The sequence below is a fragment of the Cetorhinus maximus genome, chromosome 2 (assembly GCF_964194155.1).
Source record: "Cetorhinus maximus chromosome 2, sCetMax3.hap1.1, whole genome shotgun sequence".
NCBI classification, from domain to species: domain Eukaryota; kingdom Metazoa; phylum Chordata; class Chondrichthyes; order Lamniformes; family Cetorhinidae; genus Cetorhinus; species Cetorhinus maximus.
In genome coordinates, this window is record NC_135880.1 from 93353816 (window position 1) to 93371348 (window position 17533).

General features: G+C 43.6%; 2 protein-coding genes across 2 annotated transcripts in view; one reads left to right on the plus strand and one right to left on the minus strand.

Annotated features, from left to right (window-relative positions):
* Positions 1-17533, minus strand: part of LOC144695939 (AN1-type zinc finger protein 5-like) — a 506091-nt gene that overhangs the window by 458044 nt on the left and 30514 nt on the right. The gene's annotated exons all lie outside the window — the stretch shown is intronic.
* The window catches only part of tmc2b (transmembrane channel-like 2b), a 146152-nt gene that overhangs the window by 104004 nt on the left and 24615 nt on the right, over positions 1-17533 (plus strand). Inside the window, exon 16 of the mRNA XM_078557940.1 lies at positions 12978-13217. Coding sequence (XP_078414066.1) covers positions 12978-13217 — 240 coding nt within the window. The remainder of the gene's footprint in view (positions 1-12977; positions 13218-17533) is intronic.

Below are 17533 nucleotides of genomic sequence, written 5' to 3' on the forward strand. Positions count from 1 at the left end.
TGGATTCGCCCTGATCTCAGGTTTCCCACAGGTGCAGGGTGCCATGAACTGAACTCATGTGGTGCTCAGATCTCTGTCGCAACAAGTGGTCGACTACGTCAACTGCGAGGGCTTCTATTTGCTGAACGTGCACCTGGTTTGCGACCACCAGAAACACATCCTGCAGCTCTGCGCACAGAACTGTCCATGACTCCTACATTCTTAGTCAGTCACAGATCCCTAACCTCTTACAGAATCCACAGAGGCTGCAGGGATGTCTCTTAGGGGACAAGGGCTACCTGCAAAGGACATGGCTGATGACATCCATACGGTGGCCTCAGACTGCAGCAGAGTGAAGCTATAATGAAGCTCATGCTGCCAACATACCATCGGGATGCTGAAAATGAGGTTCCGGTGCCTGGACTGGTCTGGTGGAGGCCTGCAATATAGTCCGCAGAGGGTGTCACGCATCGTCGTCACGTGCTGCGCCTTTTACAACCTGACGCTGCAATGGGGGAGAGGAGCTGGCTGAGGAGCAGCTGGAGGTCTGCTCCGATGAGGAGGACGTCGACGGTGATGAGGGTGAGGAGGTCCTCGAAGATGACAATAACGGCGATGAGGCCCTTGCACTGGCCAAATGAGGCAGGCATGCTCGGGAGGCCCTCATAGCTGCTAGATTTGTGGAGGATGATGACAACATGCAATGAGGAGACACCATAGATCCTCACATTGCAGCTATGAATGTATGGCAGTGCACATACCCTCTGTAGTAATGTCATGGAGATGCAGCAGAGGACCTAATAGTCACTTGATTCCAGGAGGATGATGACAACATGCAGTAAGGACACTCCACAGACCTTCACGTAGCCTCTGAGAATGTCTGACTCCTGTTTGGCCGAGGGCAGTTTGCTTACGCTCTGTGATCAGGGTCATATCATGGAAACGCAGACATGAAACTTTAAATGCACCAGATCCTTAGTTAGTCTTCAGCACCTGATCCTTCAGAAGCACAGTGTCACTGGTTACAGATGCTGAGGAGATGGGGGAGCCAGCCCCACCTTAAAGGTGCTGAGAGCACACAGAGAGAATGACGGAACTCTGTGACGCCTGCCCACCACTTTATGGCAGCAATGACAAGCAACCTCGAGGTGCAGGCATCAGTAATGTGTACAGTGAGTGTGAAGCTGGACCATCGCTTTGCTCTGAAGGCTGCACAAAGCACAGGGAAGAGGCCCTGGACTGAGATACCTGCCTTTATCTTGTGCAGGAAGGTTTCACATCTGAGTGTCACGAACACTGCTCATCAGAACAAGGAGCCATAGGCAGAGAGATATTATTATGAGTTTATTAACAAAGTGAACATTATGTACAAGTGATTAGCACCCATGCCCAGGCTGTGCAACTACATCCTCTTAGCTTTCCTAACTCTGCTTCTACATCTTGGTGCTCCCCGGACATCCACAGCGGAGGTGGGGGCAGTCTGCTGACTGCCATGCCCTGTCTGTGATGATCTTTGTGGGCGTCATGGAGGGCCGAGACTTGGAGGGCCCCGGTCTGCACTCAGGGTCCTGCTATGTGGCAGTGACACCCTCCTCAGCCTGTGGAGCTGGAGCTACTAGCGTCAGAGAAAGAAGGGATTCGGATAAGCCAGACACTCCCAGTCACACCTGGGCAGATGGCCCCAGGGTGTGCACCTGCTGATTCTCCTCCCTATGGGTGCCCAAGGGCCCCTGGCTGACTCATGGAGGGGAAGGGCATTCTGGAGTTAGCTGCCCCGCACCCCTCTCACATACACGCTGTTGGTGGTCAACTATGGCATCAGTGATGGAGTTCAACCCATGCAGCAGTGCAGGAGCAACATCCTGGACCAAGGTCTCCATGGTGGCTGCCATTCAACCAGCATTGACCCCGGTGCTTTTGCAAGATCAACTCAGCCTGGAGTTGGACTGACTCCTCCATCGTGCCTTGCAATCTGAGGAGTGCAGCGGACATCCTTCCCAATGTTTCCGAGCTTGCCTTTGCAGCTCCAGCAACTGAGGCATGACTGAGTCCAGAGCCTCGTCATCGGACTTGGCTCAGCATATTTCTGGCCTCCAGCAGCCCTCCGAGTGCTGGAGACCTGGAAAGTCCCTGCGGCCACCTGCTGTGGATATGACAGTGTGAATGCTCACCAGATTGTGCTCCCGAAGCTACTCTAAAGCTAGGTCCCACCGAGTTGTGTGCCTCTGTGCTGGTGGAGGGTGTGGGTGAGTGCTGTGACGGGTCTTCAATGAAGATGCCTTCAGATTCCTCTTCAGAGGTTTCTTCAGGGCCTGATTGTAGGCCCTGGGTCATGGACTCCATTGGCTGTTTCCCAGATGTGCCTGCGAAAGCAAGGGGAGAAAATTAGTGCATGGCAGGGGACTGCGGAACAGAAGGCATCACTCACGGCATGGTTGTCTGATGGACGTTGCATTGCTGGATCCTCACTTGTTAGAGCACCACTGACTTCACCGCTGGCACAGGACCGGTCCAGATCCTCGCCGGCCAGCTGGATGGCTTTATTTTCAAAGTCCATGAGGACCTTACTTTCAGGCTGCAACCTCTCCCTGTTGTTGTGCCCCAGCTTGCCCTGCATGAATAGTGATAGGGAGAATGAAAGTAGGACGCCTGCCAGGCCAGATGATAAGCATGCCTGGCATGTGAGAGTGGTGAGTGTTGCCATGGACAGGATGAGGACAATGAAGGTGTGTATGAAAGAGTGAATGGTGATATCCCTTGAACTGACAGTGAGTGATATCTTTGTGGATGTGTGATGGGTTTGTGAGTATGTGAGTTGAGACTGATGAGAAGAGTGACTTATGCTAGTGGACCAGAGGAGACCATTCATTCTTTTTCGTGTTATGGCTGATGCAGTTGGTAAAGCGGAGTCATTTAAAAATCCCAGAGGGAAACTTTAACCAACTGTCATAACCTAGAATTTTAAGTGTTAAGTATGAGATGCGAGAGGTATCAGACCACCAGTTCTCGAGGTTTTACATTAAACTACATTTACATTTTATTAATTTATACAGGTTAAAATATATGTACACATGGCTACAAATTCCTACTAACATAACTTTTAACAAATCCCCAAACTAATCTCCGTTAAGGCAACAGCAACCCATAGACTTAGGTAAACACCAGGCAAAGCATTTTTACCTTACAAATTCAAAATTAGGTTATTTTCACTTTGGTTTCCTGTGTAGTCAGTTGCAGGCTTGCAGCTGCCTTTTGATCTCACATTGCCTCTGCTCTGCAGACCCAAAACGGTTGTCTTTTTATGCCAACCACTGCCCATTGAATGTTAATTTTCATTATATCAGCAACGTCTGAACTAAACTCTCTAACAATAAAACCCCTTTCTTAGTACCAATTTTATTAGTAATATAAATATATTGCTTGGTAGCTGCTAGATAGGTGTCCGTTTTCATCCTACCTCTTGCATGCTTTATTCAAAAAATGCAAATGCCCGCTATCTCTCTTACATGTAAAAACTAGTACACATCAAACCATCCAGACTAGCTGAGTTTAATCCAATTAAGACACACCCACAGACTAAACCTTTATCTTAAAAGAAAAATATTTTCCAATAATATTATATACATTAATAGCCTCATGACATCCCCCTCCTTATTGAAAAATGAACAGTCATAATTCTAAAAGATGGTTTCATTTTAATAACCCATCTCACTATCTCCTATACTTATTACACCATTCCATTACCAGATGCATACAATAACATAATATATATACACAAATCCTTGGTATCAAGAGAAATCACTCTAGTTCAGTGTCCAGGTTTTTTTTTAAATGTCCCATTTTCCTTTAAGCTTCAAACTCTTGATAATGCATCAGCGAACAAATTTTCTCTTCCAGCAATATGTATAATACGTAGATTAAATTGTTGTAATAGTAGACTCCATCTGAAAAGCCTTGCACTTTTGTCACAAATATTTGTCCAAAAATCTCAAAAGGATGATGGCCTGTATAAACAATTGTTTCTGGTGAATTGTTTGCAACATAAATTTCAAAATGCTGCACTGCTAGCACCAAACTCAAAGTCTCTTTCTCAATCATTGAATATCTTCTCTGTTGTACATTCAGCTTCCGTGAAAGATACCCTATCAATTTTTCAATTCCAGTGTCATCTTCTTGTAACAGTACAGCCCCAATGCCTAGATTGCTTGCATCAATGGCTAACTTGAATTGCTTGGCATAATTGGGTACTGCCAACACTGGTGTCATAGTTAATGCAGTTTTCAAACTATGAATGACTTCTGAGACTCCAGTATCCATTGAAACTTCTTGTTCTTCTTTAATAGTTCAGTGAGTGGAGCAACTACTTGGCTAAAATTTGGTGCAAATTTCCCGTAGAACCCAACCATGCCCAGAAATCTCAAAGCTTCTTGTTTTGTTGTAGGCACTGGGAAATCCACGATAGCCTTGACTTTCACATCTCTCGGAGGCACTTTACCATGTCCAATGATATGGCCTAGATATGTAACTTGCGCTTTTGTAAATTCACTTTTAGTCAAGTTCATCATCAAATTAGCTTCTTGAAGTCGAGTAAATAATTCTTCCAGGTGCCATAAATGCTCCTCCCACGTCTGACTGAAAGCAATTAGATCATCAATATAAACAACACAATTGCTTAGACCCACAATTACTTTGTCAGTCTTTAAAATGTATCAGGTGCATTCTTCATACTAAATGGCATGACTTTAAACTGATATAGTTCCCTTGGCATTACAAAAGCTGATATCTCTTTTGCTCTCTCCGACAACGACACCTGCCAATATCCTTTTAGCAAGTCAATCTTTGTGATAAATTTCGATTGTCCCACTTTCTCAAAGCAATCTTCCAATCTTGGTATGGGATATGAATCAGCTTTTGTCACCGCATTCACCTTTCTATAGTCTACACTCAGTCTTTGTGTTCCATCCGGTTCAGGTACCAGTACAGCAGGGGAACTCCAGTTACTGCAACTAGACTCAATGATATCATTTTTAAACATGAAATCAATTTCTTTTTGTACTTGTGATAACATTGCCGGATTTAATCTTTGAGGGTGTTGCCTCACTGAAGATGATATTTCTATACATACATCATGTAAAGCCAAATGTGTCTTCCCAACTTATTTCCGCAAATAGGTTTGTGTGACTACAATCGCTTTTCCAAATCACTTTGACACGTGCTTGGAAGGTAACTCAATATTTCATTTAAATTTTCAAGCACCCCCTCATTATCCAATTTGATTAAAGGAAAATCAATTTCAAAGCCTTGGACTTCTACCTCTTTCTGATCATCCACCATCACTAATACCTCTTTTTGTTCCTCTTCCCTCTCAAAGTACTTTTAAAGCATATTTACATGACAGACCCCTTCTTTCTTCTATCTGGAGTATTTATTAAATAATTTACTTTACTCAATTTCTTTTCCATCACATATGACCCACTAAATCTTGCATCTAATGAATCACCTAGAACTAGTAACAAAACTAGTACTTTCTCTCCAGAAACAAAACTGCTAATTTTAGCCTTCTTATCTGCTTTCACTTTCATCACTTGCTGTGATATCTTTAAATGTTTGATTCACATGCTCTGTTCAATCTTTCCCTGAAATTTGATACATAATCCAGAATAGTTTCTGAATTTTGTCCCACGAATTTCTCATGAATCAATTTCAGTGGTCCCCTTACCTCATGACCATAATTTAGTTCAAAAGGGCTAAAACCATTAGGAGAATCTCTAATAGTAAATAACAAAAATGGATTTATCCCAATCCTGTGCATAATTCTGACAGTATGCTCTTATCATAGTTTTTAAAGTTTGATGCCATCTTTCCAAAGCTCCTTGTGACTTTGGATGATACACTGTTGACTTAAACCGTTTTATCCCCAAACTGTTAATTATTTCCTTAAACAGCTGTGACATGAAATTTGACCCCGATCTGACTGTATTTCTTTAGGTAAGTCATACATTGTAAAGAATTTAAATAACTCCTCCACAATCTTCTTAGTTGTAATATTTCTTAAAGGTATTACTTTAGGAAACCTGGTAGACACATCCATTATTGTCAATAAATACTGATTTCCACTGTTAGTCTTAGGGAGGGGTCTCATACAACCAGTCATGACCCTGGTAAAAGGTTCTTCAAATGCTGGTATTGGGATTGAATCACAGAGTCACACAGTGCAGAAGAGGCCCTTCTGCCCATTGCGTCTGCACTGACACGTGAGAAACAACTGACTTACCTACCTAACCCCATTTACCAGCACTTGGTCCATAGCTTTGAATGTCATGACGTGCCAAGCGCTCATCCAGGTACCTTTTAAAGGATGTGAGGCAACCTGCCTCCACCACCCTGCCAGGCAGTGCATTCGAGACCATCACCACCCTCTGGGTAAAAAAGTTTGTCCTCACATCCCCCCTAAACCTCCTGCCCCTCACCTTGAACTTAAGTCCCCTTGTGACTGACCCTTCAACTAAGGGGAACAGCTGCTCCCTATCCACCCTGTCCATGCCCCTCATAATCTTGTACACCCCAATCAGATCGCCCCTCAGTCTTCTCTGCTCCAACGAAAACAATCCAAGTCTATCCAACCTCTCTTCATAACTTAAATGTTTCATCCCAGGCAACACCCTGGTGAATCTCTTCTGCACCCCCTCCAATACAACCACATCCTTCCTATAATGTGGTGACCAGAACTGCACACAGTACTCCAGCTGTGGCCTCACCAAGGTTCTATACAACTCCAACATGACCTCCCTACTTTTGTAATCTATACCTCGATTGATAAAGGCAAGTGTTCCGTATGCCTTTTTCATCACCCCACTAACATGCCCCTCTGCCTTCAGAGATCTATGGACACACATGCCAAGGTCCCTTTGTTCCTCAGAACTTCCTAGTGTCATGCCATTCATTGAATACTTCCTTGTCAAATTACTCCTTCCAAAGTGTATCACCTCACACTTTTCAGGGTTAAATTCCATCTGCCAGTTATTTGCCCATTTGACTATCCCATCTATATCTTCCTGTAGCCCAAGACACTCAACCTCACTATTAACCACCTGGCCAATCTTTGTGTCATCTGCAAACTTATTAATCCTACCGCCCCCCCAACATAGTCATTATATAAATGACAAATAATAGGGGACCGAGCACAGATCCCTGTGGTACACCACTGGATACTGGCTTCCAGTCATTAAAGGAGCCTTCTGTCATCACCCTCTGTCTCCTACAATTAAGCCAATTTTGAATCCACCTTATCAAATTACCCTGTATCCCATGTGCATTTGCCTTCTTTTTAAGTCTCCGATCTGGGACCTTGTCAAAGACTTTGCTGAAATCCATATAAACTACATCAACTGTGCTACCCTCATCTACACACCTGGTCACCTCCTCAAAAAATTCAATCAAATTTGTTAGGCATGACCTCCCTCTGACAAAGCCATGCTGACTATCCCTGATCAAACCTTGCCTCTCCAAGTGAAGATAGATTCTCTCCTTCAGAACTTTCTCCAATAGTTTCCCCTCCACTGACGTGAGACTCACTGGCCTGTAGTTCCCTGGCTTATCTCTACAACCCTTCTTAAATAGCGGAACCACATTAGCTGTTCTCCAGTACTCTGGCACCTCCCCCATGGCCAGAGAGGAATTAAAAATTCGGGTCAGAGCCCCTGCGATCTCCTCCCTTGCCTCCCTCAGCAGTCTGGGATACAAATCATCTGGACCTGGAGATTTGTCCACTTTTAAGTCTGCCAACACCTCCAATACCTTGTCTCCCCCTATATCAATTTGCTTAAGAACCTCGCAGTCTCTCTCCCCGAGTTCGATACCTTCATCCTCATTCTCTTGGGCGAAGATGGATGTGAAGTATTCATTCAACACCCTAGCGATGCCATCTGGCTCCACCCATAGATTGCCCCCTTGGTCCCTTATGGGCCTTACTCTTTCCCTGGTTATCCTCTTCCTATTGATATACTTATAGAATACCTTGGGATTTTCCCTACTTTTACCAGCCAAAGCTTTCTCATATCCCCTCTTTGCTCTCCTAATTGCTTTCTTAAGCTCCACCCTGCACTAATGCCTCCGCTGATTTGCTTCCCTTGTACCTGCTAAAAGCCTCTCTTTTCCTTCTCATCGTAACCTGAATATCTCTGGTCATCCATGGTTCTCTGGGCTTGTTACTCCTTCCTAGCACCCTAGCGAGAACATGTTGAGCTTGTACCTTCCCCATTTCCTTTTTGAACACCCCCCACTGCTCCTCTGTAGATTTCCCCACAAGTAGCTATTCCCAGTCAAAAAACAAAAAACTACTGCGGATGCTGGAAATCCAAAACAAAAACAGAATTACTTGGAAAAACTCAGCAGGTCTGGCAGCATCGGTGGAGCAGAAAAGAGTTGACATTTCGGGTCCACATGACCCTTCAACAGAACTAGTTCCCAGTCTACCTTGGCCAGATGCTACCTTATTTTACTAAAACCCACTCTCCCCCAATCTAAAACATTTTTTTACAACTTGTCTATTTCTTTGTCCATAACAAGCTTAAACTGTACCATGTTATGGTTGCTATCGCTAAAATGCTCCCCCACCACCACCTCAGCCACCTGCCCGGCTTCATTCCCCAAAATTAGGTCCAGCACTGCGCCGCCCCTTGTTGGACCCTCTACATATTGACTTAAAAAGTTCTCCTGTACACATTTCAAGAAATCCACTCCATCCAAGCCCATTGAAGGCGCCGGCTTAATCACTGCTTATCATTTTCCTGTTACTTGACATATGTGACAGGTTGTGCAGAATTTGACTACATCCCTATGCATTCCTGGCCAAAAGAAAAACCTCTGTATCATGTGTTTTCCTAATTCGTAAATGTCCCCCCATTGGAATTTCATGAGCAATCCTCAGAATCTCATTTCTATACCCTACTGGGGTTCATGGAAACAGTAATCCGATGCACCTCCCTCCAGCTTTCATTTGCTCAGACATAATCCGCCTGCCATTTTCTCATTAAAATATTCTCTCAAAGATAATAATGTACCGGAATACATTTTGCTTTGGTTTCTGAATAAGCTTTCTGATATAACTGTTTTAATTCCGAATAATTTTTCTGTGACTCCACTAACATCTTTGAGTTAAAGGCTTCAACTGAACTGTCCTGCATTCCTTCCTCTTGAACAATGTTATCAAATACAGTGCCAGCTAACTGGATTTTGACACTTTCTTCTTGCCTTTGAACTACCTACTTATCTTGTTTATTTTGTTCTTCCCTATGGGCCTTTGATCTCGTTGTATAACACAATCAGGAAACAATCCAGGATGTTCCTTCTGTAGCACTTCTGTTGAAAACACATCTACAGGCTGCTCAACTACCATAGGCATCACCGAGATTTGTGATCCAGCTATATCATTACCCAGAATAAATTGAACCCCTGCAATGGGTAATTTTTCCACCTATCTTCAACAGTCTTCAATTTGCCCTTTAAATTTACCTTCCACAACAGAATAGATTTAGTATCGCCATGAACTCACTTATTATTACCTTCTCCTACAACACTCCCTCTGAGCAGCAAATTTCACTATTCCACAACATTAAGATTTGACTAGCCCCTGTGTCTCTTAAAAGTTTAACATTGTTACCTACTCCACCCTATACATATGGAAAGACTTTCCCTTTACTTACAAAATGTTTAAACCTTTCTGCAACTTGCTCCACAGAATTCTCTTGAGTAAACTGTGAACGCATTCCCACTTCTTCACCTTTCACTGATTCTTCCTGATTCACCTGTACACAAACCACAAGTTTCTCCTGTGCCTGAACCTTAGAACCCACAGTACTTTTACTTCAGAGCTTTTCTGTACCCCTACAATTCCTACAGATTTTTCCTGCAATCTCCAACACGCTGACTTCATGTGCCTCATTTTATTACAATGAAAACACCTCAATTTTTGAATGTCACTTCTACTTTCAGCAACTTCCTTTTTGTTCTGAGAAAAAACTTCCTGGGAACTTCAACCTAGTCCTCTTCCCTGACTACCTACCTTCCTTTCACCTTCCCACTTTTCATCCTTTTCCAATTTGAAAGGGTGAAGGGAGAAAGGCTTAGCTTTATGAACTAACTCATAATCATCAGCTATCTCTGCTACTTGTCTTACAGAATCAACCCTCTGTTCCTCCACATGAGTTCTCACTACCAAAGGAATTAAATCTTTAAATTGTTCCAAAAGAATGACTTCCCTAAGAGCTGCATTGGTTGTCTCTATTTTTAATGCCCATATCCACTGGTCAAAATTACTTCGTTTTACTCTTTCAAACTCAGTATAAGTTTGCCCAGGCTGTTTTCTCATATTCCTAAATTTCTGCCTGTATGCTTCAGGAACCAACTCATATGCATTCAAAATAGCTTTTTTCACCACATCATAATTCACCAAAATTTCTTCTGAAAGCAAAACATATACCTCATGTGCCCGACCTAACAACTTAGACTGTAATAATAACATCCAGTTTTCCTGTGGCCATTTCATCTGTTTAGCTAGCTCCTCAAATGCAATAAACAATGCTTCAATATCTTTTTCCTCAAACTTTGGAAGAACCTGTACAAATTTAAACATATCCCCACAGAGTTCTACTGGACAAATTCTTCCTCAACTTTTGTCGTCTCTTTTCTAACTGCCAACATTTTCAGTTGGAATTCTCTCTCTCTCTCTATTTCCTCCTTCTTTGATGTTATGACATGGCAGATGATGTGTGCCAGGTGGACCAAATCCACAAGGGAAATTTGGTCACGCTATCACAGCGGTTTTGCCATTTGTATTTATTACGAGAAGATGTGTACACTGAATTCAGAAGTAATGAGTCCACCAAGACATTTAGATACTTTAAAAATTAAATTAAATATATTTATTAACAAAATAGATTTCAATAATTAGACTACAATTACTACTATAACAAATCCTAAGATCCCTAATTAACCTGACTCCCAGTTACACACCCCTTTTAAAGCAACAGTCCAAAATAGATTTTAGATTTAAAATTAAACTAGCAAGTTAACACAATACCCACTTGACAGTGGAATTCAAAATGGCTTCCCCACCTTCAGTTACTTTACATAGCAGACTTATGCACAAATGGCTGGAGGCTTCTTGTAGGCTGTTTCACACATTCCTGTTAGATCTTACATGGCCCTCTTCTTACATAGCTTTTCATTCTCCTTTATATATGTTTCTCTCTCTTTAAGATGTAAATTCTATTGTTCCATATGTCTTTGAAATGGTGTAGTCCTCATAATATAAAAAACTTACATGTTGTCAGTATTGTCAGTAACCTTTGGGGAAAATAAGCATACTCCTTAGCCTTGCTTATCTGGCTAGTTGTAAACAGACTAACAACCCTTTGAAATTTAAACAATCCCATCATTTATCTAAAAATGTAAATTTCCTTCACACCTTACATGCTAAGCCATCATCCATGTTTACTCATTAGCATCTCAAGCACATCTCTACATCTAGCTTCTTTTGATGATTTCAAGCTTGCAGTCTACTTTACTCCAAATATAGTTAAATCACACAGACAGAATCACCTATACTTACACCCACAAGGCTGAATTTTCCCCCGTCGGGGGGGGAAGTTGATGGGCGGGCGGGTACGGGCGTGCTTCCAATCAGCGCCCCCAATGGGAGGCACGGCGCCATTTTACGTGGGCGGGCCAACTAAGTCCCGCCCAGCGTGACGTCCACAGGGAAGTGCTATGCGCTCCCTGTGCGGGCGGGGGGGGGGTATTCCTAAAATCAAGAGTGTGCTCTTTTGCGCATGTGCACGAAAGAGCGCACTCATCTCCCTAAGGCTAAGTGCAGCCTCAGGGAGATCGGCTGTACATGTAAAAAAGATAAAAGTAGAAAAATAAAATTTCCCTTACATTTTCCCTCATGTGACAATGTCACATGAGTTGGGAAACGTCCATTATTTTTACAAAATCTTTATTAACATTTTTTAAAGCCTACATGAAACCTCATCCCGCCGGTGGATGAGGTTTCATGTTTTTTCTTCTTCCCGCCGGGGCTCCTGGCCTGCCCGCCAGCCTTAAGGTTGGACGAACAGGTCCTTTAATTGCTTAATTGATCCTGTCAATGGCCTCAATTGGCTACTGAGAGGTTGGCGGGTACGCAGCTGATTTGGCTGCACACCTGCCTTCCTGAAAATTTAAATCGGGTGCGGTGACATTGGGAGTTCCCCCCGACGTCACCGTGCGTCATTTTACACGTCGGTGAGCGGGCCCCGCCCCCGCTCACCGACTCGTAAAATTCAGTCCATAAACCTACTTCACAATAACCAGGAAAATATGAAAATTATTATACTTTTGTCACAATGATTAGTCGATAACTCCATGATCACAAAATGTGACCACCACGATGGTACAAGACAAACTAGAATATTTTGTCTTGCATTTACTATGTTCCTATGGATGGTGTAACTTACTATGAGCATAAATTTAAAAGAAGTAGATTGAATATTACATGATAGTTTCTCACAGTAACTGAATGCAATTAATGTCAAGTTGCTATCAAAATGGTTTTAGGCTTGCATTCTGAAGAAGTGACCCCAATAGTGCCAATATTGTAACTCAGTCTTGTTAATAAAAAGAGGACACAGAAAAAAAAATCACATGAATCCCTATCAATAAATTTTGTCACTGTAACATGTAAATAATGTTGGTAAACTAATGGAGTCCAACATCTTGGCAGTAAGTATGTAACATTAGTGAATAAGCGGGAAAAAATGACAATGTCACATGTTCTATTTATGTATTGTTGAGGTACCCATCAACAGAAATTTTAGAGAACAGCACTTCACTAGTATGAAGTATCTGAAGATATCGACAACTGTGGACAATAAAAAAATAGACCTGGAAAGTCTTCATGTTGTTTATATTTGTATGTTTTTTTTTACACAACTGAAAAATATTCTTTTTTCTTTCAGGATGGGCACTTTCTATTCTCCTGGCTTAATTGGCATCAATATTCTCCGGCTGTTGACATCCATGTACTTTCAGTGCTGGGCTGTGATGTGTTGCAATGTCCCTCAGTCAAGAGTTTTCAAGGCTTCAGGATCTAATAATTTTTATATGTCACTGTTACTGTTGATATTGTTCCTAAGTTTATTGCCAGTAGTCTACACCATAATGACATTTACCCCCTCGTTTGATTGTGGGCCATTCAGGTAATCAGTTTAAAAGATAGTATTATGTCTGTAGAATCATTCTTGTTTTAAGTCTAAAATATTCTCTCTTATATGATGAAAAGACATGTATTAAGCTTCTTTATATTTTATTCCTTTTTTGTATTCCTTTATTCCCATCTAAACTAATCATGAACGATACACTAAGAATAATATGCTTTCTGTCAAGGAACTGGTAGGTTAATATGGAATGTAATTGCATTAAACATCAAACGGTGTCCACAGCTTCCATCTTTATCATGTTATCAAGTATGATCATAGAATCATAGCTATTGTAGCACAAAAGGAGCTAATTTGGCAAATTCACCTCTGTTGATGCTAATTCTTCAAATAGAATCAATTTCTCAGCTCTTCCTCATATTTCACATTTTGCATTTTCAAATACTGATCCAATTTCTCTATAAATTGTTATAATCTCTGCCTCAGTAGTCACTTCTGTAAAGATTTCATACTCTAATAATTCATCGTGTGAAATTCTTCCTCTAACTTCTTTTAGTAGCCAATAATGAGTAGGCTTTGAACTGCTGTGAAATCTATTTGTTCCATGAAATCTGGTGAAAAACAAGGTTTCTAGGTATTTGACATGATGTTTTAAAAACAAAAATTTGATCTCATTTATCACTTTCTTTTAAAGTATGCCTGCCATGATGCTGTTCACCATACTTTGGAGGAGGCATAGTTTAATAACAATAGGAGTGTTAGACCATGTAATACGCACTAGAAAAACTTTGTATATATTCAAGACTTTCAATACATTACTATTGAATCTATCATGGTGTTGCACATTGTAAGTCAGAGCACAGGAGGACTGATATTAGTCAGCCGTGAGGCAGCCTAATGTCAGAGTGCTACACTCACTCTTCCTTTCCCACCCTGATCCTACAGGATGCTATTTTTTCAGGGCAAATGTGACCCCCACCCCCCAACCCCCAAACCCCACACAAAAATATTCTATCAGCTGCATAAGCAAAAGATAGGTAAACTTAGTAATGCAGGTTCAGTTCACAGAATTCAAAATTCTGGGCAAAAGTAAACCTTTGACTTAGCATGTCCAATACCACAGAAGTTTGATGAGTAATATATATTTTTAAAATTCTGATGTTTGTATGCACTTCCTATCAGCTATTTCTGTTATAAACTCTTATGTCCACATTTATATTGGGAACTTGTCAGAGTGCAGTTATACTCTGCATTGCGATTGCTGTGGGGAGGCTATAAATACAGCATAACTAAATGGAATGAAAACTGAGACAGCTTCTTCAACAGGTGGTTGATCTGATCTACCAAATTACTAGTCATGCGGTGAAAACAAATCTATAGCCCTGGTTTGTAGTCCTTGGGTGGTCTGTGCCCACTGGCATCAGGTATGTTCGGTGGCGTGAGCCAGTAATATGGCGAGAAGACCAAAAATCGGTTTCACGACGTCGTGAACCCAGTTTGCAAATGTCCGCTCAGCCCCTTGATGGCCGGCTACATTTCCTGCCATCAGACGTCGGGTACTTCATTGTAATGCAACTGTATATCATTATAAGGTTAGCCCACCGCAGGATCGTCCACCCTCTTCGGCGTGAGTGCACACTGACGTATTTCACAACAGCATGTAAGAGGCGTGCACTTGGCAGGTTGTACTTTGAGGAGAACTCGGAAGTGAGTGCACAGTAATGTTGCGGAGCGCTCGCGAGGTGCGGCTGTTCAACTTCAAGCTTGAGGTGACTTGGCGGGGACGAGGGGCGGGGGATGGCAAAGGCTGCCCTGCTGTTGAAGGTAGTGACAAGCATGTGTGGGGTCGGGGGGTGGGGGGTGGGCAACAGAAATGGCCACACATTCGGGAAATCTTGTGTAAAGCGACCATTCCTCTGTAGCTGAGACAGTTCAGGCGCAGCCACATTGATATGATTGGAGTCAGGCCTCTGGCTTATCTGCCCTCTCAAGCAATGCAGAGCCATTAAAGTGCCACCAAGTGCTCCAAAGATTTCACCCCTCGGGCACAGACTACAAACTAATGAATGTTTTAGTGGACTGCAGAACAATTGGCCGACTGGACAAGTTGTACAATCTCCTTGTTAAAGCTGTCCATGGAGCAGTCACTGGTGGAGGCTCACAGCCCCTTGCAATGTCATCATCCCGATTTGGACCAGTCTCCCCCTTGGTTCAAGCTAACAGTGCAGCCTTGCAGTGTGGGTTAGGAGAATGGCTGCACCTGAGCTGAGAGCACAGCATGCAATCCAATGGGCAAAGCTGCTGCCAATCTGTCGAGTGGGGGGGGAGATGGGTGGGGTTTCGGGCAGCCTTGCAGCGCACTAAACTCCAGCCATCCAAGTGGTGGCCAGCAGTCTCCGGGATGCATTAAGGGGCCTTCAGACTTAACCAAGAGACATTCTTAGTACACCCATGCGTCTCTCTCTTTCATCCTGCAGGAGGAGTACATTGGTATCATGAAGCCAGGTGAATTAGCTGTATGCCTCGAGGCGTACAGAGAGCAAAGATGATGGAGAAGAGAGCAACTGAGGCACCTGATTGTACAGAGGAAGGAGCAGCACCCTCTGGAAGAAGAGGTGGCTGGGGCTCCCACACGCACCATCAAAGAGCCATAGCAAGCTGTGACTGATTGGCACCTACCTAAACCCAGGGTCTGTGGACACCACCTTTCATTCCAGCAGATCACCAACAACCAGTGTCACCGAAGACTGCGCATGTCTAGTGAACTGTTCACTCACATCTGCCAGCTACTGCAGGATTTGGCGCCATGGGGACATGGAGGGCATCCACTGCCAGTGGCCGTAAAAGTAACAGCAGTGCTCAATTTCAACGCCAGTGGCTCCTTTCAGGGCTCCACAGGTGACCCCTGTGGGATATCACAAGCCTCCACCCACAAATGCATCCATGAGGTCACGGTTGCCACCTTCAAGAGGACACACAACTTTGTGCATTTTGCCCGGGACAAGGAGAGCCAGGATGCAAGAGCCATTGGATTTGCCCAGATCTCAAGTTTCCCACAAGTGCAGAGTGCCATCGACTGCACTCTCATGGCACTTAGATCCCTGTTGCAACATGGGGTCAAGTGTGTCAACTGCAAGAGCTTCCATTTGCTGATAATGCAGCTGGCGTGCGACTACCAGAAATGCATCCTGCAGGTGTGTGCACGGTTTCCAGGGAGTGTGCACAAGTCCTATATTCTCAGTCAGTCACAGATCCCTGATATCTTCTAGGGTCCACAGAGGCTGCAGAGATGGCTCCTCAGGGACCAGGGCTACCTGCAGAGAATGTGGCTGATGACACCCAGCCTCAGACTGCAGCAGAGTGAAGATATAACATGGCTCATGCTGCAATTTGGTGGAGAAGACCATCGGGATGCTGAAAATGAGTTTCTGGCGCCTGGACTGGTCTGGTAGAGCCCTGCAATATAGTCCACAGAGGGTGTCACTCATTGTCATCGCCTGCTGCACCCTTTACAACCTGGTGCTGCAATGGGGAGAGGAGCTGGCTGAGGAGGAGATGCAGGAGCTGAAATTCTCCTCTGTTGAGGTTGACTTCAATGGTGATGAGGGTGAGGAGGTCCTCGAAGGCGATGATGACGGGGATGAGGCCCTCCCACTGGCCAGACGAGGAAGCCAAGCTCGGGAGGCCCTCATAGCTGCTACATTTGTGGAGGATGATGACGACATGCAGTGAGGAGACACCATAAGATCCTCACGTTGCATCTATGAACGTTTGATTCCAGTCTGGCTTATGGCAGTGCACATATCTTCTGTGATAATGCTCCTGTAATGGAGATGCAGTGGAGCCCCTATTAGTCACTTGATGGCAGGAGGATGATGATGACATGCAGTGAGGACACTCCATAGATCTTCACATAGACTCTGAGAATGCCTGACTCCTGTCTAGCCGAGGGCAGCTTGCTTGTGCTCTGTGATCAGGGTCATATCATGGAGAGGCAGCCATGAAACTTTAAAAGCACCTGATCATTTGTCCACCTTCAGCACTTGAGCCCTTCAAGAGCACAGTGTCACTGGTCACAGATGCTGAAGTAATGTGGGCAGCCCCACCTTAAAGGTGCTGAGAGCACACAGGGAGAATGACATAACTCTGTGATGCCTGCCCTCTACATTCTGACAGCAATGACCAGCACCACAGAGGTGCAGGCATCAGTAACGTGATCAGTGAGTGTGAGGCCGGACCATCACTTTAGTCTGCAGGCTGCACAGAGCACAGGGAAGAGGCTCTGGACTGAGACACCTGCCTTTATAAAAGCAAAATACTGCGGATGCTGGAATCTAGAACAAAAACAAAAATACCTG